This window comes from Gadus macrocephalus, chromosome 22 (genome assembly GCF_031168955.1).
Source record: "Gadus macrocephalus chromosome 22, ASM3116895v1".
Classification (NCBI taxonomy): Eukaryota; Metazoa; Chordata; class Actinopteri; order Gadiformes; family Gadidae; genus Gadus; species Gadus macrocephalus.
The window spans coordinates 3989518-4016500 of NC_082403.1; the positions used below are offsets into that span (position 1 = coordinate 3989518).

Genomic DNA, 26983 nt, shown 5'->3' on the forward strand with positions numbered 1-26983 from the left:
TAACCTTCGTAATATGTTTACCCGTCTATCTAAATCTTCACATTGCAAATATTTTAATTTCATTAAAATTAAATAACAAATATTGTAATTGTGTTAGGACAATGCGATTTAGCGTTTAAACCCATACATTTGTGTAATTTGGGTCGTATTACGTGACTTGTCTTACCTCAGGACTACCACTAGAGGCCACCGTTGCTTCACTGAAGCATGTTCATGTTGTACTAGTTCTCTTGTCTAGGTGCGGTTCGGTTTGTATAAGTCTGAGTGAAGTAATGCACTGAGTAAATGGCTAAGAATACATTTACCATTTAGGTGTGTGTGTTTATTGGTTAGTAGGCCAACATGTGTTTACTTCTGTAACTGCTTTTGCAAAGTAAATCTTTATTTGCCATGTCTAAGCTCTTGATTTTAATTGAGAAAACGCAAAGGACAAAGAAGAAAAACGTCATCAAGTCGGTTTTGATATGGGCATAAAATATCAATTTATTACTTTGCACATTAACACAAGTATTCCCTGCAGGCTAAAAAAAGGAAAAAAGTATATAACATCACATAATAGCAATAACAGCAAATGATTAGGCACCCTTGTTCAGGGGCCAGAGGAAGTCCCGCCCCTTCAAACTTTTTAAAAAGGGTTCCATTCATATAGAATCAGACCAAACAGTTCCGATTCTATTGTTCTATTGCTATTGGACAATCACACAGCGAAGAGACCACTAGCTAGAAAAACAAAAAACGGTAAGCTACAACACACCCCGAATAAGGAACCAAAAATAAGAAAACAAAAAAACAAAATTAAATTACACAATACACAATGTCAACTTACAAATCCATTAAGATATAATCATATATATCAAAGTCATAGGAATTACAAAATAAACCATGCTCTCTTTCAATAAGGGCCCGAAAGAATGTATGGATCCATTTCGTGTTCTTTTTAAAAAGGTTATAAAGAGGTAATCCTGTTCCGTAGGTGCCGTTAGGTTTTGCTAAAACTCACCACCGCCACACAAAGAGTAAGTGCATTTGTGTGAGGATGGTACATAGGTGCCAAGGACACAGGATGGGGGGGTGGGGTGGGGGGCACAAAAACCAGGAAGGGAGAGGAGACCCCTTCCTGAGGGGGGGGGGGGGGGGGTGAGGAGCAGGGGCAGATCTCGACCAGGTCCGTGTTTTTTTTTTTTTTTTTAAGAAAGGGGTACCTCGTTTGAATGTGGACGCCGGGCAGAGATCGACCCCCGCCCGCCCCTCACCCCCCGGGGAGAACCGGGCGAAGCCGGCCAAAGAACCGACGGCAGGTGTGTTTGTAGGAATCTTTAAAATACGTCGGGTCGGTTTGAGACTGGACAAATTTCGCTAGCCTTAAAACAGCCTCACTTTTAAAATCGACGCTTTACCTTAGAAAAACTGTCGATGTATTTCCTCCTTGTCGTCATAATGATCATTTTTTTTCTTGTTTTTATATATATTTTTTAAAAAGGACAAAATTTATGGCATGCAGGCGGGGTGATAAAATAAAACGGAGTCAACAGAGCCATTTCACGAAATGCACGTCCCCACTGATTGATACAAGCAAGAGAAAAGATACAAATAAAAAGTACACACAAACAAACGACAATAACTGACCGAGAGAGCCACAAAGAGAGAATAATTATAGCTTGATTTCTTCGCGTCTGAAAAACTACATATTGGAATAATATTGCTTTGCAATGTCGAGTTGAAACACGGGGAGTGATTGCTGATCCTATATCATAAGAACGTTGTGGGAGCTCGAAAAAAAAAAAAAGACTTGTGCCGACGGACGAATCCTGAAGCCTTTCGAACAACATTTCATGTCAGCCCACTCGGCTGAGAAAACTAGTGCACGTTTAAAAAAAAAATTAAAAACAAAAAATAAAAAATGTAACCACCCCCGTCTGGATTAATTTATTGCATGCAATGCCAGGACAACACACCTCTTCTTCCAGAACCCAGCGAAAAACGGCTCACCGGCCCCTCCCACATTCCACTCCTGCCCTCCCATTGGCCGAGGCCGAACGCGCACGCGCCCGGCAGGCGGGTGCTCAAACTCATCCATAGTAAACCTGCTGCTTTACGGGTGGTTTATTACAAAATGGTTTCCCGCCGAGCTGCCCTCCTGGCGAGGCGTGTGCGTCGACGACTCCCCCTGGGCGCCCTGAACTCTCTCCCGCCCTCCCGTCGCACGCCGTGGAGGGGTTGGCCACCGTCAGGGTTGCCAGATTGGGCACGTTTCTTTTCCCGCCCAATCTGGCAACCCCGGCCACCGTAGTGTGGCTGTCGCTATGGCTACCACTGGTGTTCCCAGAATTAGTTGGTTAAGTGTTTGTGTTGAAGGGGGGGGGGGGTGGGGAAGATGGATGAGTCAGTGCTAATGCTTATTGTCAATTCATTAAATACAAGGGTAAAAATGCATAAATGTACAAAAGAAACGGAACAAAAAAAAAAAAAAACGTTTTAAGAGCCTTCTAGATATCCGCGTTGTCGCTCGAAGAGGACGAACGACAATAGAAAAGAACCGTTGGTTTTTCTTAGTAGGTTTGAAGTTAAAAAATAAATCCAATTCGTATCTGCCCCACGGTTATTCTTTTTTAAAAGTCCAATCCCCTGCGCTTTACCACTCAAGACGTTCGCCGTCTCCACAACACCACGGTTGAGCCTCGACCAATCGGCGTCCCGCTCATCCACACCCGAACTAACGAGCAGGGGCATCGACCAATCAGCTGCCTGCTCATCCGCACCCTATCCCTAATAAGCAGAGGCTGACTCCAATCTTTACACACAACGGTAGCTACAAAAAAGGAGTATAAAATCAGCCATCTTGCAGCCTCTCCCTCCCTCTCCTCCTTGTCGTCACTCTCCTTCTCATGGCCAGAATGCTACCATTAAGTTTTCCAACACAAAGCTCCACTGACCCACAGGCTCACTCTAAAAGTCACTATATAAAAACTACACAAGTGGCTTTGCTACCAAACCTTAAAATGTCATCACCATAGTAACAACAAGAACAACGACACGGAACAATAACAACACCGACGGTCATCTACCGATTTCTAAACGACAATATTTTCTTCAAGAGAATGTCCACCAAAACGTCTTATATTAAACTTTTACAAATCTGTTTTTGTGTCGATTTCTTATGTATAAATGCATAAAAGGTCAGGTGAGTTGTTTGAGTGCGCTCCATTTCTGTCCCCCTCTCGCCTGGGTCAGTATCAGCGATGGCCACACACACACACACACACACACACACACACACACACACACACACACACACACACACACACACACACACACACACACACACACACACACACACACACACACACACACACACAATACAGGATGGCTAGCACCTCTATTGTGGGGGAAGAGATTAAAATAAAACAACCAATCCTCTTTTGACAGTCTTTCAACATCGCCTCAATCGGGTGATTATCAGGGCTCTGTGGCTTGAAGCCCTACCGCACTCAGACAGCGCCATCTCGTGGCCAAATCTGGAGCCACAGGTGAATGAATCTAAACGCACACTAAACCGCTGCTACATGAAAAGGCCCAAGCCTGTTTCCCCTGGAAACCAATCGGGTCACTCCACACTGCTGCTGCTATGGTAACCACTCTGGGACAGTTTCAACTGTACACAGAAAACCGTTGGTGTCGCAAGTGACATTAAAAGTCACGTTTCATTTCACCAGCCAGACAGCCAACGTTAGTAGGATACAGAGTTCGCAAAAACCCAGTGAAGTAGTATTTGTTAGGACCGAAAACGCGCAGAGTGACCAAAGAGGTTCCGCTGAATAACAGACCCGGGACTACTGCCAATACCTCCCCCTGGAGGGGGGAAAAGATACGTAATCTGCTTAAAAGTTGCTCTCATAGATTTAAATATAAGTTATATATGTCCTGTATGTGTGAATATAAAAACATCAACATCTGAGGCTTTTACAGCAGTTTTCCCTTTACAATGCAGTGGCTTGCAATGAAACGCGCGCGCACACACACACACACACACACACACACACACACTTTACCGAACTGCCATACACAAAAGCAAACACACACTTATTTGTTGCTAAATTAAGGGGGGGGGGGGGGGGGGGGGGGGGAGCAGTGGATTTGACCAAGGTCACCTCGCTTTTGTAGAAGACTGTAAAGAAACGAACCGAACGTGCACGCTCATAAAAAGGAACAAAAAATATATGCATCATATATTTAGATATTTATATATAGACATATTCTGAAAAAAAAAAACTCAACTCCCCTTTCCCCCCTGTAGCCCCCCCCCCCCCCCCCCCCCCCCTCCCCTTAAAGGAAAACTCAACCCGAGACCTTGTGACAGAGTTGTGCCCGTGTGGGGCTTTGAGGTAAAGGTAGAGTCAGAGTCCTGTCGGCTGATGGGAGCTGCCATGGCAACGCGGCGCCGCCCACCAGCGAGTTCACCCAGCACATAACGGCCATGTTGTTGTTTCGTGTTTTTTTTCTTTTTCTTTTTCCCCCCCCCCCCCCCGCCCGGTTCAAAAACAAATCAAGGTTTGAGTAACGATCACTCGGTTTGGGTTAAAAAAAACAACAATGGAACCGTCACAGTAATGGCTCGTAATGGGGTCTGTGTGTGTGTCGTCTTTTTATAAAAATCGATTGTGCATCGGGTTCCACGGTTGCCACGATTTGCTGGTTGTAGAGGCGGCTCCGTACAGAACTCTTGTTGGTGTTGGTGTTTGCGTCCCCCCCCTCCCTCCCTCCCCCCCCCCCCCCCCCCACCCACCCACCCCCAGTTCGAACAGAAAGGTGCCAGGAGGGCGAAGAAAGATGGCAGAGTTGAGGCCTCGTCAGGGGAGGATCCTCAACAAAAAGAAGGGAGAGAGACATAGATAACCGACGGCGGGGAGGGAGAGAGACACAGTGATAGAGAAACAATAAAAAAAAAGGGAGGTTTAAGGTAGTGGGGGGAGGACAGACACGGAAGAGAGAGGAGAGAAAGGGGGCGGGGAAGTGGGGAAAAGGGAGCTGGTGGCGTTCAGGCGAAGTACATGGTGTGCTGGGTGTCGTAGTGGATCTGCACCGCCTTGGCCAGCGCCTGGGGGTCCCGGCCGTTGCTCTGGCCCGACACGTGGCTGCCCTCCGCACTGTGGGGGAGGGAGGGAGGGAGAGGGGGAGAGAGGGAGCAAGGGGGGTTGCGGTCATGAGACAGGAGCAATTGACATGGCGTCGCCACTTACGGGGGACCAGACCCGCTTACAGGGACCACACGCAATTATGGGGGACCGCACACACACACACACACACACACACACTTACGGGGACCTGACACACTTTTGGGAACCCCCCACACACACACTTATGGGGACCCCACACACACACACTTATGGGGACCCACACACACACACTTATGGGGATCGGACACACACACATTTAGGGGGACCGGACGCACACTTACGGGGACCGGACGCACACTTACGGGGGACCCAACACACACTTACAGGGATCTCACACACTCTTACGGGGACCTGACACACACACACCTACGGGAGACCTGACACACACACATACGGGGGACCTGACACACACATAACACTCACACAGACCCTCTCTTTATACATTTCAAACACACTTCCGGAGCCCCATGCCTATTAAAGACCCATCACGCGGTCCTACCTGTCGTGGTCTTTGTCCACCAGGTGGTAGCGCGCGCGGAAGGCCACCAGCCGGGCGTAGTAGGCGGGCGCGGGGATGGACACGGAGCGGGTGCAGCGCACGTAGGTGTGGCACAGCTGGTAGGTGAGCAGCTGCAACTCGTCCGCCGTGAAGCAGTTGTCGTCCCACAGGACGTGGTAGTGGGAGGGCCGGCTGGTGCCCTGGGGGGGGGAGAGAGAGGGGAAGCTCAGGACTTTAAACGTCACCCAAGACGCTGAGACAAAGCCTGTCAACGGTTTACTACGGTGTTGTGGTTTTACTGTTCTATTCTTTTAAATACAGTGAAACTGATTGAAAATTCACAAAAAGTACTTTCTTTGGATAAAGCATATTTGTTTGGTGTACATTTAAAATCCACAAGGTCTGGTTTTAAGACCGATATACAGCTTGAGGGATACAGAAAGAGAGGCGGAGACCCAGGGACAGAGGGAGAGGAACAGAGATGCTAAACCGGTGAACTGCAAGGTACATAGAGGAGATGGAGATTTTGAGGTGTGTGAGATTGATTGTTGGTTGGAAACTTTAGGCAGCCATCAACAGCACACTCTCCCCCAGAGAAAAAGGGAGACGGTGATACCAAGAGGAGGTTCAGAGCGAGGGCCAGTCCTCACCTGGATGCCTGCATGGCTGCACAGGTAGAAGTCAAACTCGGACGGGTGCGTGATGGTGCTGTCCACCGTGGTTCCTGCCGGGACGTTGCCGCTCTTCCCAACCTGTGGCCACAAGCCAAAAAAAGGAACATGGATCACACCACCGGAAAAACGGGCCCAGAGGGCATCATGGGAGTTTGAGTTTAAATAAGCAGTGAATCGTAAAACAATTTTTTTTTTGCACAACCCCGATCCAGGCCAAGAAAAAGCAAGATTAACTTGATCTTAGGTTTAAATAGCTTAATTATTGATAACAGAAACACTCACACTTGGTACGTTAAAGTACATGATTGTAGTCATTACATATTTTACTACAGGTTGCCCCGAGTGGGAATAAAAACCCGTGACCCTGGCGGTCTTTAACGTCACGCTCTGGTTAATTATACACGTCAGGCCCTGTGTAACTGAACGGGTAAAGAGGCACCAGGACTCGAAGGCCATGAATAATGAAGGTAAAATCCATAGGAATGCAGACGGAGGCGGTGCGCACCCTCTCGGACTTGTCGGAGCAGAAGAGGCGGGTGTGATGGCGCTTCTGGACCACGATGTAGGTGATGCCCGGCCGGTAGTCCTCCTCCAGGCTGATGCACGCCTTCCTGATGGCGATCAGCTCCGGCCACGCCACCTGGGAGACACGCACACACACACACACACACACACACACACACACACACACACACACACACACACACACACACACACACACACACACACACACACACACACACACACACACACACACACAGTCAGAGGTGCTCACCTAAAGACCCGTTACCAGCAGACCAGACATAACATGATAGAAGGACCCGACCAAACTCGGGTTAAAACCCTCACTGTCCAGGCTTACGGCCTACGGTGGCGTGGTACAACGTGGGCACAACACGTTTACATTTTAGCAACACGTGACGCTTTTATCCAAAGCGACTTACAATAAGTACATTTTTTCCGAAGTAGGAGAAACAACAATATGTCGCCGTCGGTACAGTCAGTGGTACATCCCCCCGTTGAGAAGGGACCTGCGGTTACTCCTTCGCCCGGGCTGTCTGTGTGCACGCCCCTCCCGTCGTCGGGTCAAGGTTCAAAAGGGTCAAGGTACAAAAGGTCAAGGGGTCATGGGTTCGCCGGGGGGGGGGGGGCTCACCTGCTTCATCTGGCCCTCGGACACGCCCCCCCGGTAGTAGATGATGCGGGTGGGCTTGAAGCGCGTGGACTTGTAGAACTGGATGAGGAGCTCCCGAACCATGTTGGTCAGGTCCTGGATCACCTCCTGGCTGAACAGCTGCTCCTGGTGGGGGGGGGAAGGGGAGCAGAGGGGGTTAGGAGGAGGGACTTAGTACAAGCACAACCTTATCTACTTTTTAAACCGTTAAAAACACATCTTTTTAGGTCAGCTTTCGTTTCCGCATCCTGATTTCTACCCGTTTATTTGCCCTGTTTTTACTTGTTCTCATCTCTACATCTGGTGTAGACTTTACGCCCTATGCATTGTTTGTTTTCCCCTCCGAGTGTCTCTATGGGTGTTTTTCCCTTTGTACCTTGCATCCGTTCATCCTGTGTCAAATCTCCGTCCTGTACGCTTGCTCTCTGACTGTCCCTGTCTGAGTGTATAATGCATATAGTGTCAGTGTCTGATTGCTTGACTATATGTACTTTGTATTGACTTTATGTATCTTATATGTACAGTGCCCTTGGGTACCTTGAAAGGATTATTATTATTAGTCGTAGTACCGGACCAGAGTACTGGAGGTCTGCGTTTGTTTGTTGAGTAAAACCGATATGACACTCTTGGTTTGTGTCGTGCCACACAAATGGATGCTATTCCCAGAATGTATGCTAACAGCGCCGGTCGTCAGTTCAGTTGTGAACGGCAACGACAGCTACTAAAAAACGTAGGGTCATAGTGGATATGAATACCATCCGAAATCTTCAGCTGGGGAATACATCTGGTAATGATCGCAATAAATTGTCGGATCGGTATGAATTAGGGCTTTGACTCCGAACTTCGTCATTCGAATATCAAAAAATAAATCAAAATTCGAATTAATATTAGGCAGCCCTTAATATTCGAACCTGTTATGGGCAGGCCAAGAGGGAGAGACGTCGGAGAACCCAACGCAGTCTATTCATAATATTGTAATGACCACGGAAGAGGCAGTGAATGAAGTATTGATTAGACAGCGATTTATCAGAAACCTAATAAACCGTTGGAACACGCAAGACCATAGTAACCATAGCAACGCCGGTAAACAAACCGCAAGAAGCCCAATCCATGTCTTACTGAAGGAAGTTAATGGTCAAATTATTAATAATAAATATTCGGATATATTCAAATATTAATAAACAAACAAACTTCGAATATGATTTTTGGGCAAAGGTCAAAGCCCTAGTATGAATCACAAGACACACACGCATGTCTGTTAAAGGGGCGCCATGTTGCCACCAGGTGCGAGTGTGTTTATTGCCAATTCGAAATCCCTCCTCTATTGATATCATGAGAAGCCACCCAGATGTATGATAGACAGATAAGCCTTTTCAACACCACACCTGGTGGCAACATAGAGGGCACTCTAAGAGTTTGTTTACATTGTTCGCTGTGGAAAGTTTGAAAGCAACACGCTTGCATGTTTAAAAAAAAAAAAAAAAAGTCATGGCCTCATTTTTTGAAAGGGAACGTTTTCAAAGTCAGACCTGAAAGAATAAAGCGGAAAAAAATAATCATGCGTTCATAGCACCCTTGACCCCGGCTCTACACTGGGGGGGGGGGGGGGGGGGGGGGGGGGCACGGTCCTTACTTGGGACAGGTCCTGCCGGGACGTCTGGACGCGGACGGTGGCGCAGTAGCGGCTGGGGTGCCCATCCATACTGCCCACCACCGCCGCGATGGACGGCTTCTTCCCGTCGCCCGCGGGCGGGTGCGTGACGTCCGCCCCCAGGAAGATGACTGGCTGCTGGAACACAGAGGGCCTGAGGGGGGCGGGGAGAGAGAGGGGGGAGCCAATGAGATGGTTTTATTTATTTAGCTTGTTTTTATTGAGTTAAAGCTGCACTATGTAACTTTTTTAATTGCAGCTATTTATTCCAGGACAAAATATATCCGAACTAGACTGTTTCTCAAGAATAAACCACAACCATCCCTGAGAATTACTATAATTCTCTTACTACAAATGAAGCTACAGTCAAGCTACTCGAGTTTGCTGAAGCACGCAGGTTTAATATTTTTACTAGTCTAATCTTACGAGTCAAGTCCTTCAAGAGAGGCTTTCAGAGTAGCCATAGGAACACAGATTAGTGCCATTATAAGCCGTAGCTTTTCTACTGCAGCTGTGTGTTCCACGACAATAATATCCAAACTAGACTGTTTCTCAAGAATAAAACATACCAATCCACGGGAATTGTATAACTATGAGTTGGGCTACAAGTCAAGCTACTAGAGGTTGCTAAAAGGGTAAAAAAAACAACTAAATTTACTTCCAATGTAAGTCCATAAGGATACCCCTTTCAGAGTGGCTATAGGAGCCATTGAAGGTCGCAGCGTGAGGATGCTGACCTCTGGTGCGGCACAAGGACGTTGTTGATGCCCCCCAGTTTGGCGTTGATCTTCAGGCAGAGGTTGGACAGGGTCTGGGGGGAGGTCTTCACCACGTTCTTCACCTGGACGCACTGGGTGGCCATTCCCAGCAGGGTGTCTCCCACACGCTTCACCTCCGCTGGGGGGGGGGAAACATCACGTCATTTGAGAACCAGGATCAGAAAAGGACTTTTCTGTGGTTTACTGGTGCAGAAAATAGGAAATGGATCGGAAGCGTCCGTGACTCCCAAAGGGGCCGATAATGTGAACGGGGAAGAAGCTTCTTTGTTTACAGTATATCTCAGAGCCATCACTATCCATTCGTAACCCGAGCATGAGTCTTGTGGTCGATCTATTCCACATTAGTGGAGGTATCCAATGCCAAGTGGGCAATACCAAACTCCCCAAACGCCGCTCGTACCGGACACGTTTAAAACCCCCACTCATGGGGCTGTGCAACTTTGTACTCGCATAACTCTGTCTCACACACATGGACTTGTAGTCAATAGATAGAAAACTACAAGTCCCACACACATGAACTTGTAGTCAATAGATAGAAAACTACAAGTCCAACACACATGGACTTGTAGTCAATAGATAGAAAACTACAAGTCCAACACACATGGACTTGCAGTCAATAGATAGAAAACTACAAGTCCAACACACATGGAATTGTAGTCAATAGATAGAAAACTACAAGTCCCACACACATGGACTTGCAGTCAATAGATAGAAAATTACAAGTCCCACACACATGGACTTGCAGTCAATAGATAGAAAACTACAAGTCCCACACACATGGACTTGTAGTCAATAGATAGAATACTACAAGTCCCACACATGACTTTGAGTCAAGAAAATAGAAAACTACAAATCTCACACATGGACTTTTAGTCAATAGATAAAGAACTACAAGTCCCACACATGGTCTTCTAGTTAATAAAACGGAAAACTACAAATCCCAACGGATAAAAAAACAACGACCTGTCCCTACCATAGACGGGGGTCTTGCCGGGCAGGATGACCACGATGAGCTGCAGGCCCACGTAGGACATCTTGAGGTGTTTGAACATGGGCTCCACGCTGTCCGCCCCCTGGGCGTATTTACAGAAGCAGGGCTGGCCCTGGATGGGCATCCCCGCGTCCTTGGAGATCTTCCTCAGCTGGTCCGTGAAGCTCCTGTCAGAGGGTAGAACGGCCAATCAGCATGTATGGTGTACAGAGAGTGTTAACTCAGCCAATCAGCATGTCTGGTGTACAGAGAGTGTTAACTCAGCCAATCAGCATGTCTGGTGTACAGAGAGTGTTAACTCAGTCAATCACAAGGTTCCCTAAGAGATTTACACAGCCCCGTCGGGTCATGAGTGTCGAAGTATAGGGGGGTGCTAATGGGCCCGCCTGATGTCGCAGGAGATTGCCGACATATTCAATTACGTATTTAATGATGCATTTCAGCCAAATTTAAAAAATAAAAGGTCTCATAGAGGTCTTATAAAGCAAAAACTACTGCTCATCCCTTGGTGTTTAGCAGAGCGATTTGATTATGGTTTGGAAACATTGATATCACCGGCAGATGTCGATCGGGTAAGAACTTCTTTTGCATGGATCCAGATGCACTAAAGTTAAAGTTGGGCTTTTCAGAGCTAAACATGTGTTTGACGTGGCAAAGGAGGACGGGAACCACTGGTCTAAGACCTTGGGATACAGGGGTTCAGGACACAAGGGGGTCTAGGTTTATTGGGTCAGAAGGGGGTCTAGGACAACAGGAGGTCTAGGTTCATAGGGTCATCAGAGGGGGGGGGGGGGGGGGGGTCCAGGACTCACTTCAGCAGGTCCTCCCGGCACTGTTTCTGCGGCGCGAAGCAGGCCACCGCCCACACTTTGATCTCGATGCCGGCGTAGAACTGCTTCCCCCTCATGTCCCACACGCCCTGGTTGGGCGTGGCCACAGTCTTATTCTGCGGAGAGAGTCCCTAACCCCTTAGTTATCCCCCCGGTTTGGCGAGTCGACACAGCAGGTGGTACCACAGAAACCCCAAAGCCCCCCCCCCCCCCCCCCCGTTCCCCCACCATAAAGCGTGATGTTCATTATCCAATCCAAGGCCTATCTATTAGTGATGTGAAAAACTATAGCAATTAAAGTCGTCACGAACACCACCTATTTGTGACATCAGAGAATCTAGCCATTAGTGACATCACAAAAATCTAGCCATTAGTGACATCACATAGTCAGCCCCTTAATGACATCACAAAACCGACCCCCCGATTAGTGACATCACAAACGCTTTACCCAATTAGTGACATCACAAAAGCTATCCCCCATTCGTGACGTCACAAAAACAACCCGTTAGCGACCTCACAAAACCCCGACCCCCCCATTAGTGACATCACTAAATCGACCCGTCTGCGCCCGGCGTGCTGGCCGCCCTGAGCCCGGCCCCCGGCCCCCGCGCGGTACTCACCCTGCCACAGTCCCGGCCCGAGTCGCTGCCGACGCGACCCCCGTACTGCAGCATGGGCGCGGGCAGCACCCGGCCCGTCACCTCCGTCATGTCGTTGTGCACCACGATGCCAAACTCCTTCAGGTACGGGTCGGGACCCCCCACCATGCTGTTGCTCTTCACCTGGACAACGGGGATAGAGAGAGGACGGCGTTAGAGCCAGCACGCGGTGAGCGTCGACATGTAGCTCGTTACCGTGGGGACAGTGGAACAAAGGTGGCGGCTTGCCCTCTTGAACGAGGGAGTTACACATGAACGTCGTTAGCGTACGGAAGTTATGGTACATGTTGGAAAAGGTCAAGTCTTGTAGAAACAGTCTGTTACGTTTGATTAAATGGTAAATGGACCGCATTTATACAGTGCAGTTTTAACCAGTGACTCAAAAACGCTTTACAATATTGCCTGACATTCACCCATTCGTGCACACGATCACACACCGACGGCGGCGTCAGCCACGCAAGGCGACAGCCAGCTCGTCGGGATCAGTTAGGGTGAGGTGTCTCGCTCAGGGACACCTCGACATTCAGCGAGGAGGAGCCGGGGATCGAACTAGCAACCTTCCGGTTACCAGCCAACCCGCTCTACCCCCTGAGCCACATTCCACATTCCGATTAAATAAATTGAATTTAAACTAATAAAAATACATTTCTTATACAAATAAATAGGTTGTTGGCAAAAACAAATGGCGAGTATATAAATGTATGCATGACATGTAAATACAATTGTTATTATTTATGGGAATATATACTGCAGTACCCACCCCTGTCCAGAGGAGGGCGCCGTCACTCACCAGTCGGCTGATCTCCTCCTGCCTGTCCGGGGCAGAGCGGGCGGTGGCTTTGATCATGGTGGACGTCTGGTTGTCTGTCAGCTTCTTAATGCAGCGCTGGCCGGCCACAATGTTACACACCTAACACACGCGCACACACACGCGCACGACAAATGGATCAGGCTACAATAACTGGAACCTCCAACTGGACACTCGTGGAGAACGAGTCGAGTTCAGGTTGTATCTGTGGTGCAACGGGGAGGAAGTGATTCAGGAGAATATCTTTTCAAATGAACTCCTTCTTCAAAGTTTTTATTGTTATTTTTTTTTAAGTAAATCATTATTTGTTGTTCTTGCTGCGGCGTGATAAGTGGAGAAAAGAGAAAAAAATACGGAATTATACTAAGTAAAAAAATAAATTAAATAAAAACGAGACACACTTCCCGTCATGAATCACAAAAAACTCCACAATAAAAGCCCCGGGCACTGGAGGCCTCTGTGCTCACCTCGAGGGGCAGGTAGGTGTGCTTCTGCTCCTGCCCCACCTGCAGGCAGGGCAGGTGGGGGTACTTGAGCTGCAGGCTGTACTTCTGCTTGAAGTACTGGGCCACCGTGCACTCCATGGCTTGGCCGTTCTCCAGCTGCAGGGGGAACCTGGGGGGGGGGGGCATCACCGGGGGTTCACACGCACGTCAAGCTCCCAAACGGGGGGAGGAGGGAGGATGGGTGGGGGAGGTTGGGGGTGGGGGTGTGTTCGTTGCAAGTATGGTTAAGGAGGGGGGGGCGGGGCTTACGTCTGGTGGCTGGCAGGACGGCGGGTAACGTTGCACACACGGTACTTCCTCTTCATCTGACCGCAGTGTGTGACCTCCACTTTAAGACCTGCACACACACACACACGTGTTCACACACACACACTTGTGACAAAGCCACAGCCAGTTTACCACTTTCCACTTTGAGAGAAAGTGTGCGAGAGAGAGAGAGAGAGAGAGAGAGAGAGAGAGAGAGTGTGCGAGCGAGAGAGTGTGCGAGCGAGAGTGTGCGAGCGAGCGAGCGAGCGAGCGAGCGAGAGATCGAGAGAGAGAGAGAGAGAATATATGCGTGTGAGAGTGTATGAGAGAGAGTGTGAGAAAGAGTATGCGTGTGAGAGTGTATGAGAGAGAGTGTGTGAGAGCGAGTGTGTGAGAGTGTGTGTGCGTGTGAGAGTGTATTAGAGAGAGTGTGTGAGAGCGAGTGTGTGTGTGAGTGAGTGTGTGTGTGAGAGTGTGTGAGAGTGAGGCAGACCTCGTATTTCCTTGGTGAATTTGACGCGCTGGGAGTCTGTGAGGGGCTTGGTCTGCTCGTTGATGTTCTGGATGTCCAGCACCTCACACATGAACTCTATGACCGGCTGGGCCCGGTAGAACGCAGTGGCCGACACTGGGGAGAGAGGAGAGAGGCGCCGTCAATACACCAATCGGTCAAGAGGAGAGCTGAGAAACACTTTACGTGCGCTCAGTCGGGAGGTGGGATTAGCATGAGACCGATCGAAGATGAAAGACAATTAGGCTCATTAACCGATCAATAGATTGACACTCTTGACATTGGATAGCTGCAATGTCCTGGATGATTACCAACGACAACATCCTAAGAAAATCATTCTAATTATCAACTAAAAAGGCAAAAGTGTGTGTGCTGGTGTTGGTCCAGTCATGATGCGACACAGTATAAGGCCAGCGTCGCAGTTAGCTTAAAAAAGGGCCAAACTGGTGGGTGGTCTTCAATGAGATCAGCAATCAATCTCCCAATTAATATTGATTGTATTGACGAAAGAGGCTGTGATTAAAGTGTTCTTCCAGAGGGCTTTGGCCGGCAGCACAGATTAGGGGGAGCAAGAGATCAATCACTCCGGTCACTAACGACCTCCCTACCCAATTAACATCTACTCAACAGCTCATCAGCACCACCACAAAGTCGAATTAGTGAGCTGGCGGCACACGCCGTGAAATCAGTTCAATGCCCTGAAATGTAAACGACAAGCCATCAATGGACACAACCAGTAGCTATTCATCACTTCCCGCTTCATGTAAACATTGGCTCAATACTTTCTGTAGTGTTATTGCAGTCATTATTCTACTTCCCTTAATTGTATTGTTTTTTTTACATCACTATTTCTCCGCCTCGTTATGTACGGCCAGATTGGGCCAGATTTCCCACCCAATCTGGCCGCCGGATTGGGTTTGAAATCTGGCACCACTGTCTGGCATGTAACATGTAAATAAAGTTTTCCCTGCGCGTCTCACCGTCGATGTTGAGCATCATGTTCCACATGGCAGGACGGACAGACTGATGGAAGCCGAACCACACCTCCCTCCCCCCCCCCAGGGGGTGGTAGTAGCCCTCTGGGGGGGAGAAAAACGAGCGCCCCACAGGAGTGTACCTGGAGTCCCCGGGGGGGGGGGTAAGAGGAAGACAGAACGGACCATGAGCTTCAACACAAGGTTCTAACCCAGTGCACCAAACCCAACGAAGACACAATCAAAATATTTATGGTACTTCCTCACATTCTTTCTTTACACTCCTACCAAGCATATCTTGTGCATAAAGATATATTTAAGAATATGCGTTTGGTTTTGCATATTGGTAAAGATAAAATGTTTTTGAAAAAAACATACATTTTAAGTTTTTAGATATTAAGACGTCAAATCTTGAACAAAAAGTGGTGTGATATATAGAATTAATAAATAATTTCAAATCCTAATAGTTGAATGGGACTCTCCCAAATGAGGGACGGGAGGAAGGGGGGAGGAAGGGGGGAGGAGCTGACCTCATGGAGGGCAGGTGTCGCGTGATGACGTCCAGGGCCTGCACCGAGTCTTCCGGGACCTCGTTGAGGTGCCCCGACAGCGCCTCCAGCAGCATCTGGAGACTCACCACGCACACCCACTGCAGGGACACCTTGAAGGTCTGGTCCTTCCCCTCGCCGGGCAGGGTCACCTCCAGGTCCACCTGCAGAGGGGGAGGGAGGGAGGGAGAGAGAGGGGGAGAGTGGAAGTTAGTGGGTGGGCAAGTGACCGAAATAGATAAAAAAAAAAGACAGAGAGGGAAGGTGGGAGTGGGAGGGAGTCAGAGAGAGAGGAGCGAGAGAGGAGCGAGAGAGGAGCGAGAGGAGCGAGAGACTGAAGGGAGGTGAGAGAGCCCATGAGAGACCCAGTGTTTGAGTAGGGAAAAGGGAACATTAGGGAGGAGAGATGAAGGATGAGAGAAAGAGGATAACAGAGGGTGAAAGATCAGAGGTGAAACGGATAGAGAGATTTAGAGGAAGAGACAGATGTAGAGAGAGAACGATGGACGTAGAGAGAGACGGATGTAGTGAGAGAGAGACGGATGTAGGGTGAGAGTGATAACAGTGAGGGAGATAAAGAAAAATACGAAAATAGCACCGTGAGTGGGATGAGACAAGAGAGAGAAAGGACAAAGGGAGAGAGAGGCAAGAGGACATAAGAAAAGACAGTGGGGGAGAGAGAGGAAAGAGGAGAAGAGAAATAAAGCGGGACGAGAGAGGGGAGGTGAAGGAGGCAGGGAAACTAGATGATATTATATAATTAATAGAGAGACGGGTAGGAGTGAGCGATAGAGGAAAGCAAAGGTCAAACGGACGGAGAGAGTAAGGTGTGTGTGTGTGTGTGTTTATAATAGATGAGCACAGGGGAGATGGGAAATAAATAGCAGAGGGAGAGAGTGAAAGAGAGAGTGAGGGAGACAGAGAATCATCACTCATCTACTTTCACGTGTCCTACCCTTGACATGGCCCAGACAAGCATTTTAATCATGTACCGTCTGCTAAACATGCAGCAATTTGGATTGAAGGTTCACAATGTCATTTAGCATTTAAATGTAATATTTGTCAAGTTTATGGTCCTTCACAGCAGAAGCACAACATTTATGCATAGTTTCTAGCCACGGGAGCACGGCCATATACCTGTTCTATCTAATACTTATTTAACTGAGAGCAACCCAGTATAGCCACAGCTCTTTGTGGGAATGTCAGGCACCGTCATGGGAGAAATAGTTTGCCTACAGTTCAAATATTTCACCCTTGAAAATAATAATTTTAACTTCAATCAGAAATTCAAGGGTAAACATCTATAGCTTAAAGAGGTCCCCAATCTTGGGTGACCGCCATTGATCATCAGGTGGCCCTGCATGGTCTCTCGAACCACCACTTGGGTGACCGCCATTGATCATCAGGTGGCCCTGCGTGGTCTCTCGAACCACCACTTGGGTGACCGCCATTGATCATCAGGTGGCCCTGCATGGTCTCTCGAACCACCACTTGGGTGACCGCCATTGATCATCAGGTGGCCCTGCGTGGTCTCTCGAACCACCACTTGGGGACCGCGGGGCTAAGACACAGTACTGGCTGGTGAACGGTGGGCGGTGTGGGGGGGGGGTACCGACCCGGTCTCTCCCGATGGGCAGCGGGTGGGCCGTGTACATGTTCCTCTTCCCGTCGTAGCCCGGCTGCCGGTCACCGAAGATCTGCATCTTGAAGTGGCGAACCATGGTGTCCACCACCTCCCTGGTGGATCACAGAGTGGAGCGATCAGACGGGACTAGGGGAGCGCCGATAGCGGTGTTCCACCGATCTTAACTAGCGATCAGACGGGACTAGGGGAGCGCCGATAGCGGTGTTCCACCGATCTTAACTAGCGATCAGACGGGACTAGGGGAGCGCCGATAACGGTGTTCCACCGATCTTAACTAGCGATCAGACGGGACTAGGGGAGCGCCGATAGCGGTTATCCACCGATCTTAACTAGCGATCAGACGGGACTAGGGGAGCGCCGATAGCGGTGTTCCACCGATCTTAACTAGCGATCAGACGGGACTAGGGGAGCGCCGATAGCGGTGTTCCACCGATCTTAACTAGCGATCAGACGGGACTAGGGGAGCGCCGATAGCGGTGTTCCACCGATCTTAACTAGCGATCAGACGGGACTAGGGGAGCGCCGATAGCGGTGTTCCACCGATCTTAACTAGCGATCAGACGGGACTAGGGGAGCGCCGATAGCGGTGTTCCACCGATCTTAACTAGCGATCAGACGGGACTAGGGGAGCGCCGATAGCGGTGTTCCACCGATCTTAACGAGGACAAATCGATTCTGATCACATCGCCCCGCAATGTTTTTGTAAGAACAACTAGAAGACGGTCGGTTTTAGAACAGATGTAAAATGTTTTACTGAGAGTAAATCAAAGGATAAATGGGTAGTACAACTCATGTCCATCTTTATGGTTGAGAGACCACGGACAAAGTTTGTATGATAAGTAAGACAGACACACACGTGCACACACACACACACAGTGACCCACACACACGCGCACGCACAGTGACCCACACACACACACACACACACACACAGTGACCCACACACACACACACACAGTGACCCACACACACACACACACACAGTGACCCACACACACGCGCACGCACAGTGACCCACACACACACACACAGTGACCCACACACACACACACAGTGACCCACACACACACACACACACAGTGACCCACACACACGCGCACACACACAGTGACCCACACACACACACAGTGACCCACACACACGCGCACACACACATAGTGACCCACACACACGCACACACAGTGACCCACACACACACACACACAGTGACCCACACACACACAGTGACCCACACACACACAGTGACCCAGACACACACAGTGACCCAGACACACACACACACACAGTGACCAACACACACACACACACACACTGACCAACACACACACACACACACAGTGACCAACACACACACACACACACAGTGACCAACACACACACACACACACACACGTTACCTGTTGACCCTCCGCGGCCGCTTCTCGGGCTTGATGTCGATGTCATAGTGGTACACGTCGATCTTGGGGATCTGCACCTGGAAGTGGTTGGCCAGCAGGCGGATGGGCTTCCCCACCGTGCCCAGGCCTGGCCGCCGGGGGGGCTGGAACGGAGAGGGAGCCGGGGTCGGCGGGCCTGGAGGGGGGGGCGGAGAGGGTACTACACTGTGATTTAGCAGAAGCCCGCGCGCCGAGCCGCCGCCGCGGTGGGACCCGAACCCAGAACCTCTCGGCTGGGAGTCAGGCCCACCTGCCACTACACTACCCTGACCTTCCCCACCTGCCCCAAGCCTCCGCCTCGGTGGGGATCGAACCCAGAACCGCTCGGCTGGGAGTCAGGCCCACCTGCCACTACACTACCCTGACCTGCCCCACCTGCCCCAAGCCTCCGCCTCGGCGGGGATCGAACCCAGAACCGCTCGGCTGGGAGTCAGGCCCACCTGCCACGACACTACCCTGACCTGCTCTCTCCCCCCCCCGCTCCAGGTAAGGCTAACTACCAGGAATAGTTAGGTGACAGCTCACTAATGCACGTAGGCGGTCAGGTACAGGATATATAAGCAGGAATAACAACTTGTTGGATTGAAGTGTACGGGACAAACTTGAGGCCAACAAACCATCAATGAGAACGACCCTACACACACACACACACACACACACACACACACACACACACACACACACACACACACACACACACACACACACACACACACACACACACACACACACACACACACACACACACACACACACACACACACACACACCTAGCTAATGCTTCTGGCAGAGGCCGCTGCGATACATTAGGGAGCGCCACAACAGGTGGGCAGAATTGATGACTGGTAGCAGGGTTAGCTCGTTAGCCCGGCCGCCTGCGCTGAAGTATATATAGTGTGACAAACCCCCGCCAACGCGTGAAGAGTGCTAGTGGAGAACGTTTTGTTCAGGGTGTTAGCACTCATTAAATGAATCGCCTTTAATAATAGTATAGACCATCAACAATGTCGTGTCTTTGCATAATCATTTAGGGCGTTTAGCAAACGCTTTTATCCAAAGCTTTTATCCAAAACAATATATCGCTGTCGGTACAGTAAGGGTTTTCATAGAAACAGGTGCCACGCAATAGTAATTGTTAGGTTAACCCATTCCGTATGCAACAAAGATAGCTAGGGTAAAGCTGCACAATGCTTCGTACTATTTTAAAGTGCCAAGACGTACAACATACAATAAGTGGGTACATTAAGTGCCAGGACGTGCGACATACAATAATTGCTTACATTAAGTGTAAGTTAAGTTAGGTACACTGTATGTCGACACATTCATGTTATGCTAGGGCCAACCCTTCCCCTATAAATGAACTCTGTACTCAACATTATGTACACGTTAGTAGTACACCAATTAAATTCAAGCTTTCCACGATAGCATTCAAAATGTGTTTATACAGCACGGCCACTCACTTGGCTACAGACAGACCTGGCTAATATCAAGTACATTTAAGAGTCCAAAGTAAACAAGCAGATGGCCGCTTAATGACGAACCTCGTCAAAAGCAGAACATGGATTCCCGCCACTTGTTGCCCAACACCCTCTCCTCCCAGCGCGGTCATTTCGTCTTCCTCCTCCCAATCCCTCCACCCTCCTCCTCCCAACACCAACACACGCACACCCTCCCAGTCCAAGACCCCGTCGGCCGAACACAAACCTCAGCCTGCCCGCGCCCCGCGCACCGTGATTGATCCGGGGCCCTGGCCCCTGACCTAGACGGGTCAACAAGGGCCCCTCAAGACAATGGCGCCCCCCCCCCCAATTACCCAGGGGCCCGCCCCCCCAGCTCCACCCAGACATACAGGGGCAACCCGCCCACCACACCCAGACAAAGGCTGGGGTCTGCTCCCAAAGACAGGGCTGGGGCTGGGGGGGGGGGGGGGGGGGGGGAAGGGGGGTGGGTGATGGACACACAATGCAAACAACTTGGGATTTCCGTTACGAGTGTACATAATATAAACGTCCCACCCCCACGCACACACGCGCGCACGGAGGCAACCTATGCACTGTGGCGTTGGGCCCGTGCGTGCGTTGTGGAGCCAACAGCCTGCAGGCCAAGGGGTTGGTGTTATTTTGGATTGAAAAAAAAAATGTTGTTATTAGATTAGATTAACTTTATTGTCCGCCTCAGGGATCAAAGTGTGTAACGACACGAGTGTGATCAGACGGTTAAAAGGGGAAACACACACACACACACACACACGCACACACACAAAGTGTGTGTGGGTGTATACAGCTTCATACGAGCGTTCTGCAACGACCACTCTGTTTACGTTTTCATGTGCAACCAACGACCATTTAACATTTTCCTTTGACCAAAGCAGAACAAGAACCCCGGACAGATGACCTCATCGGCCCGACTTCGGCCAAGAAAATAGCAGTGCCCGCCTGTCCCCCCTTTAACCCAAACAGCCAGCACGCACGGCTGGGTCGTAATCGCGGTTATTTACATAGCCAGCCACCTAAGGAGCCTCGTGCGTGCACACCTGAGCACCAGCATGCATTAGTCATGATGAAGCAACATAGCATGTAGGTCCGCGAGCAACGGCACACACACACACACACACACACACACACCCAAAGAGATATCCATTCACGTTCACAATCACTACGATTTGTTCCATTAGAAAAAAATGAATAAAAACAACATTTGCATATCGCAGTCGTCGCGCTATGAATATGCATGATGTTCCTGAGGCGGGTCGAAGTAAGTAAGAACCGAATTGATCATTCAGGATTCTGGCACATCCATACGCTGGCTTCGTCTTCAAGGGTCTGGAGAGCGAGGGGGGGGGGGGGGGGGGGGGGGGTCCGGGCGGGGTCAAGCCGTTTAATGCTATTGTCAACAGACAGCTAGAGGGCCATGGTGCATGAGCACGCTCCAGTTATCAAGTGAAGCGCATGAACCACAGACAATCACGACCCCCCCCCCCCCCCCCCGCCCACCCAAAGGAAAACACTGCTGTTCCTTGGACACACACACACACACACACACAACACGTATTGTAGTGCAAGCAACTTTTGCTACCGTTTGCAGATGATGACGAAGTGAGCGCCGTGGATGCGTGGTGAAGGCCACCTCCTCCGAGTGCTTCAGTCACAAGTCGCCCTCTGCGTTTGCAGTCGTCGAGTTTGTGCAACCGGTTGCGAGGGGGGAGTACAATGAGACATCACAATTTAAAGGGACCGCTCTCGTGGTTTACACATGTCGCAAGCACACAAGTTCTGTACGCCGCACTATTTCATTCATGGGTCCGTACCATCTCCATGGGTTGCATAATCTATTTCACACACACACAAGGTTTACCCGTCACAACAAAACATGCATATCACGATTCAAAAGAATCAACCTCTAGTTCAGACAAAACCATTAGACTGGCCCTTTGACGACAAACACCGATATACAGCGCCACTAGTCCTCTCACATGAAAGCAGCGATTTTTTGGTCTTAGTGCATGCACAACTTCCTGGCGTTCAGGAAGTTGTGCATGCAAACGTACAGCGCAGAGATTCCTATCGTCCCGTTCTCCACTTTCACCAAAAACAGAACGCTGCCTAAATATATCCTCTACAGCTGCCACAGCACCATCACCAGATCTCCCCATGTGTGAGTGTGTGTGTGTGTGTGTGTGTGTCTGTGCGTGTGCGTGTCTCCTACCCACTATCGCCCCACATGTCTTGACACAAACCAGGGCTTGCCTTGGACTACCTGCACCTTTCAGCGCAACCAGATATCCCGAAGCATTCGGTGCATGCTTCTTGGTGCTGGCTCTCTGCCTTTACCCACAGAGATTTGCTTTATGAACTTTGCCAAATCGTTCTAAAATATGAATTGGGACGAATACAAAACCCCCCAGAAGACAAAGCATTAAGTACAGGCATTAAACAAATGGACCAATGCCAAAGAAATTTGGGCCCAGACGGGAGATAACAAATTAACGGTCATAATTTTTGTTATTAATAAAGTGCTGTGTTATCATTGCACGTTCTACCAATTGAGACACAGACAAAACTCCCATGTTTGCAGTGCACGATCGGAAGGTAAACAACAACATGGTAGCCAAACTGTACAACCAAAACAAACAACAAAACAACTCGGGTTTGCCTTAAATCGTTAGTTTTATAGAATCAATTTTGACAACAAGACACAGAAGAACAAAGCCCCACAGCAACATAAACATTGTCAGTCACCCAACGCTACAAAATAGGCTGCAGGTCACATGGAAAGCAGCGAGGAGCCATGAAAGGCTCCGTCACTCAGACCCCGGGGCCCAAACATCAGAGGGGGGGCCCTCATGCCGAAATCCTCAAAGCTGGTCCCCCAACTCATAGAAGCTTTAAGGTGGGATGGAAGCAGCAGCCTATACGCGCATACATATAATGCAAATAAGGGGGAGCATGCAATACTTCTACACAGGGAATGGCTTTGGTATTTTCTTGCCCAGGGGCCCCAGGACTTAAGAGGGCCCCTTCATGATGCAGAGGTTTGGGGTAAGGACAAGGACGAATGCAAGGACGGGTCCATCTGTGAGGGAAAAGTGTTGCTGGCAGAGACCTAGATTGCCATCATAGTAGGCATCTTGAACATGCGTCTCATGCATCTCATTCCTCAGGGCCCTGGAGATGACGTGATGTCAACACTGTATCGGAAGGCTCTGCACATGATGCAGCCAGCAGGTGGACAATAATAAACAGACCACACTTACTCTGACTTTCAAAGAAATACACGACGCATGCAAAGTAATCCATTACCGATCCAAGAAAACTCCCAACTTCGTTGTGCCTCATCATCAATAAAGTGATCAACCCTAATCAAATCCTTTACATCGTCCTTCTAGATAAACACACTTCTGTCATGGTAGGTTCACTCTTGCCGGTGGAGGATTGGGTGCAGAACCAACCCACATCAACACATCAACACCTCAGTAGCCTCCTCCCAGAGCAGCTCCCGTCACCACCGTGGTGGTGCGGTGCGGACAGTTCCTGGAAACCATCCCCTGGTTCCTGTCCAGCCTCCGGTTCGTGGCTGGTCTCTTTTTCACAGCAGCACCGACAGCTACTGACTCAAGGGGTCCTGGGTCCGTGGTTATCATTACAGCAAAAAGGTGCTAGGTGGCTGTATTAATAGCACAACAGCAAAGCGCCCAACAACAACAATCAGAAATCCCCAATGGCAAAACGATCAAAAAAGGGGAGACCACAGCTTTCCTGGGTTCAGGAGAACCTGCATGTTGTGAGTCGCGCTGGTCTGTGACTTTAACAACAAAGGAAGTGCTCGTCACAGAAGGTTAACGTATAAATGCCAATTGCCAGACGGACAATACAGCAGGGGGGAAGAATTTATCATTTCATTGGGGGGGGGGGGGGGCGGCCATAACAAAAAAGACTGATCGTGGATACACCGCAACCTTCTCCTTTGAATGACCAGAGTACTGAGGAGGAACAGTGGGTGAGAGCCTATTCCAATACACACACACACACACACACACACACAGGTCATTAGTACACATCTTGACGTATCCCATTGTTAACACATACAGGCAATAAGGGGTAATGTTGAATGACCTGCCTAAAGAAATTAAAATGGTATAATAAAAAAGGTGTTTAGCGAAACCACTTCTTTCTCATAGTACACCAATACACAATGCAGCTCAACAACAAGCAGATTCAGATTCAGCGAACCTCAGTGTGTTGACGTTACGGTTCACACGTGCAGAACTCTCCGGGCCTAAGCCCAAGCCATGCCAGGCACACACACACACAGAGACACAGAGCTGCCAGAGGAAACTAGGAGGATTCCTCAGTACTGTGGCATTACATATTATCTTCACGACATGACAGAACAGCCACCTGTTCAGAACCAGCAAAACGATTTCGGCAGCTATGAAACATAAATGTCCAAATCAAAAACTTGAATACTCTGCTTAAAAACTGGGTGCCATACCTTATTGAGAGACGCTGAGCGTAAGCCAACCACTGGGAGAGGACGGGGTCAACCACAGTTTAAAGCATTCAGCAGTTTAGGAACTAAAGGGTGGTGTACTTAGACCCAACCACAACTGAGAATGAAATGAAGCAGTGAATACAACTGGAGTAGATGTATGTCAACCAATGACGAAAGAGACCTAATTAGTATAACCACCACATATAGGCCAACACAGCAATATCACACAGACAACATCTCACACACACACACACACACACACACACGGAGAACAATGCAATATTTTGTGAAAAATATTTAAGTTTAGGTCTACATGACACATTTCTGTTGGCGTAGGTACAATTGACCGTTTTTATTTATGGACCTTCAGATTGACATGCGAAATTACTGTAATAAAGCCCTAACCTCTATAAATATCTGTGCCAGCATGCTATTGCATGCATAAGGCCATACCAAACGAAGCTTACATCTAATAAAAATCGTTAAATAAAAATAAACGGTTAAGTCGTTGTGAACAATGCATGCAACGTGTATTTGTTGTGCATCCGCTATTCCTTGGACATCCTTATAAGACATACCTAAGGGGGCTACTACCGCTTAGCTGCATAGGTGCCTTTGTTACATTAACGGAGCACAGATCAGAATCCCCCCACCACGATTCCGATCGATGAGAGCGCCATCCCTACCGGAGCCCTCAGTCCCGTGTTCACCGGGAGGGGGGAGAGAAGAGAGGCTCGGGATGGCTTCCCGGGGAGAAGCGAGGATTGCGCGTAAAACGATGACAGAAACATGAATTATGCAAGCACACGCGATGAGTAGATTGCAAAAAAATGTGTCGCCTTCGCGTGTTCCGTGATAAGTGGGGGGGGGTTGTGCCGTGCAGGAAACCAGTGTTGGGTCGCCCACCACCATCCCTCCAGGAGCAGCACAACACGACCGAGACACCGCTCCCGATGACGAACGTTGAAATGCGCTGTAGCACACACTAGTCACACACCCGGGCGCTGATTTATCCACGGAAAATACCTGATCAAGATCGGTGTGTTTCACTGTCACACGTCGTTGGTTTCAGGTGCGAACGGCGTTCACATATATGAATGTAAACACGTCGTACGACGCGGAAGGAAGGTCCTAGTTAAATCCCCACACACACACAATGCCAGCCCCAGCGCTACGTGCTTCAGAACCATCAACAGCCGAGTGGGCAGCTATATCCGCCACACGAAATCAATTATCTACACCGCTTGCTGTACAATGTGCTATTCAAGACGAACACTAAGCTTGTGCTCGATGTAAATAATGTGTCACACATGGGGCTAGGGCCTAATCTAAAGCTTTCGTTTGTCTTTCCCCTCCACCTCCCCACCACCTCCCCCTTCTAGGTTGCTTGTCTTGTCGTTCAAGGCCTCGCTGCAGCCACGGCCCCCAGTGAAGCGATGTGTGTGCGCACACGCTCTAAACACGGGGCGCCTGCGGTCTGAGGTGTCCTCTCTTACCGGGTCCGAGCGCTTCCATGGCCGAGGGCTCTCTCTCCGTCTCTGTCCCGGCCTGGCGGCTCCGTACCGACACTGAAATTGGGGGCGGTATCGCGAAGCTTAACGTGGCTAATTTAAGAAAGAGGAATATTGATGCGTAGTTGACCAGCGAGCTCTCTCGGATGTGTTGTCTACTGACTGAGTTTGTCAGGGGGGGGGGCGGGGGGGATTTCTAATGTGAGCATGCGCCAGGCGAGAAAGCTTGGGAGTCGTCGGTGCGCCTGCGCAATTCGCTGGCGTTTTAAATTGGGGGAGATGGGTCCAACAGTTGTATTTATGTGAAAATGCTGGATGGTAATAACGTCTTTATCGTTACTCTCTCCTCAATTTGAGCGTATAGATATGATCATTT

General features: G+C 49.4%; 1 protein-coding gene across 6 annotated transcripts; it reads right to left on the bottom strand.

Moving 5' to 3' along the window:
* Positions 1-457: 457 nt before the first annotated feature.
* On the bottom strand, positions 458-26788 carry ago4 (argonaute RISC component 4). Of its 6 annotated transcripts, none has more exons than XM_060043513.1 (19): positions 26593-26788; positions 19067-19241; positions 17641-17761; positions 16007-16188; positions 15483-15619; positions 14485-14619; positions 13995-14082; positions 13707-13854; positions 13222-13341; positions 12393-12554; positions 11755-11903; positions 10925-11109; positions 9910-10069; positions 9155-9326; positions 7504-7647; positions 6853-6987; positions 6324-6425; positions 5674-5873; positions 458-5144 (listed from the first exon to the last, which is right to left on the bottom strand). In XM_060043513.1, exons 1-19 carry the CDS (start codon positions 26609-26611, stop codon positions 5036-5038), a joined length of 2643 nt encoding a protein of 880 aa, XP_059899496.1. In that variant the 5' UTR covers positions 26612-26788; the 3' UTR covers positions 458-5035. The 6 variants fall into 6 exon arrangements, with proteins under 6 accessions (XP_059899496.1, XP_059899493.1, XP_059899495.1 ...); XM_060043510.1 differs by having other exon boundaries at positions 13192-13341; XM_060043512.1 differs by having other exon boundaries at positions 11755-11888; positions 19067-19265.
* Positions 26789-26983: the final 195 nt, after the last annotated feature.

What these genes read in the sequence shown, in the direction of transcription:
- ago4 (XM_060043508.1), bottom strand. An exon ending in ATTCACCAAGGAAATACGAG is followed by an intron (nt 14,083 to 14,484) that starts GTCTGCCTCACT and finishes GTGTGTGTGCAG; the next exon opens with GTCTTAAAGTGGAGGTCACA. An exon ending in CGTCCTGCCAGCCACCAGAC is followed by an intron (nt 13,855 to 13,994) that starts GTAAGCCCCGCC and finishes CCCCCCCCCCAG; the next exon opens with GTTCCCCCTGCAGCTGGAGA.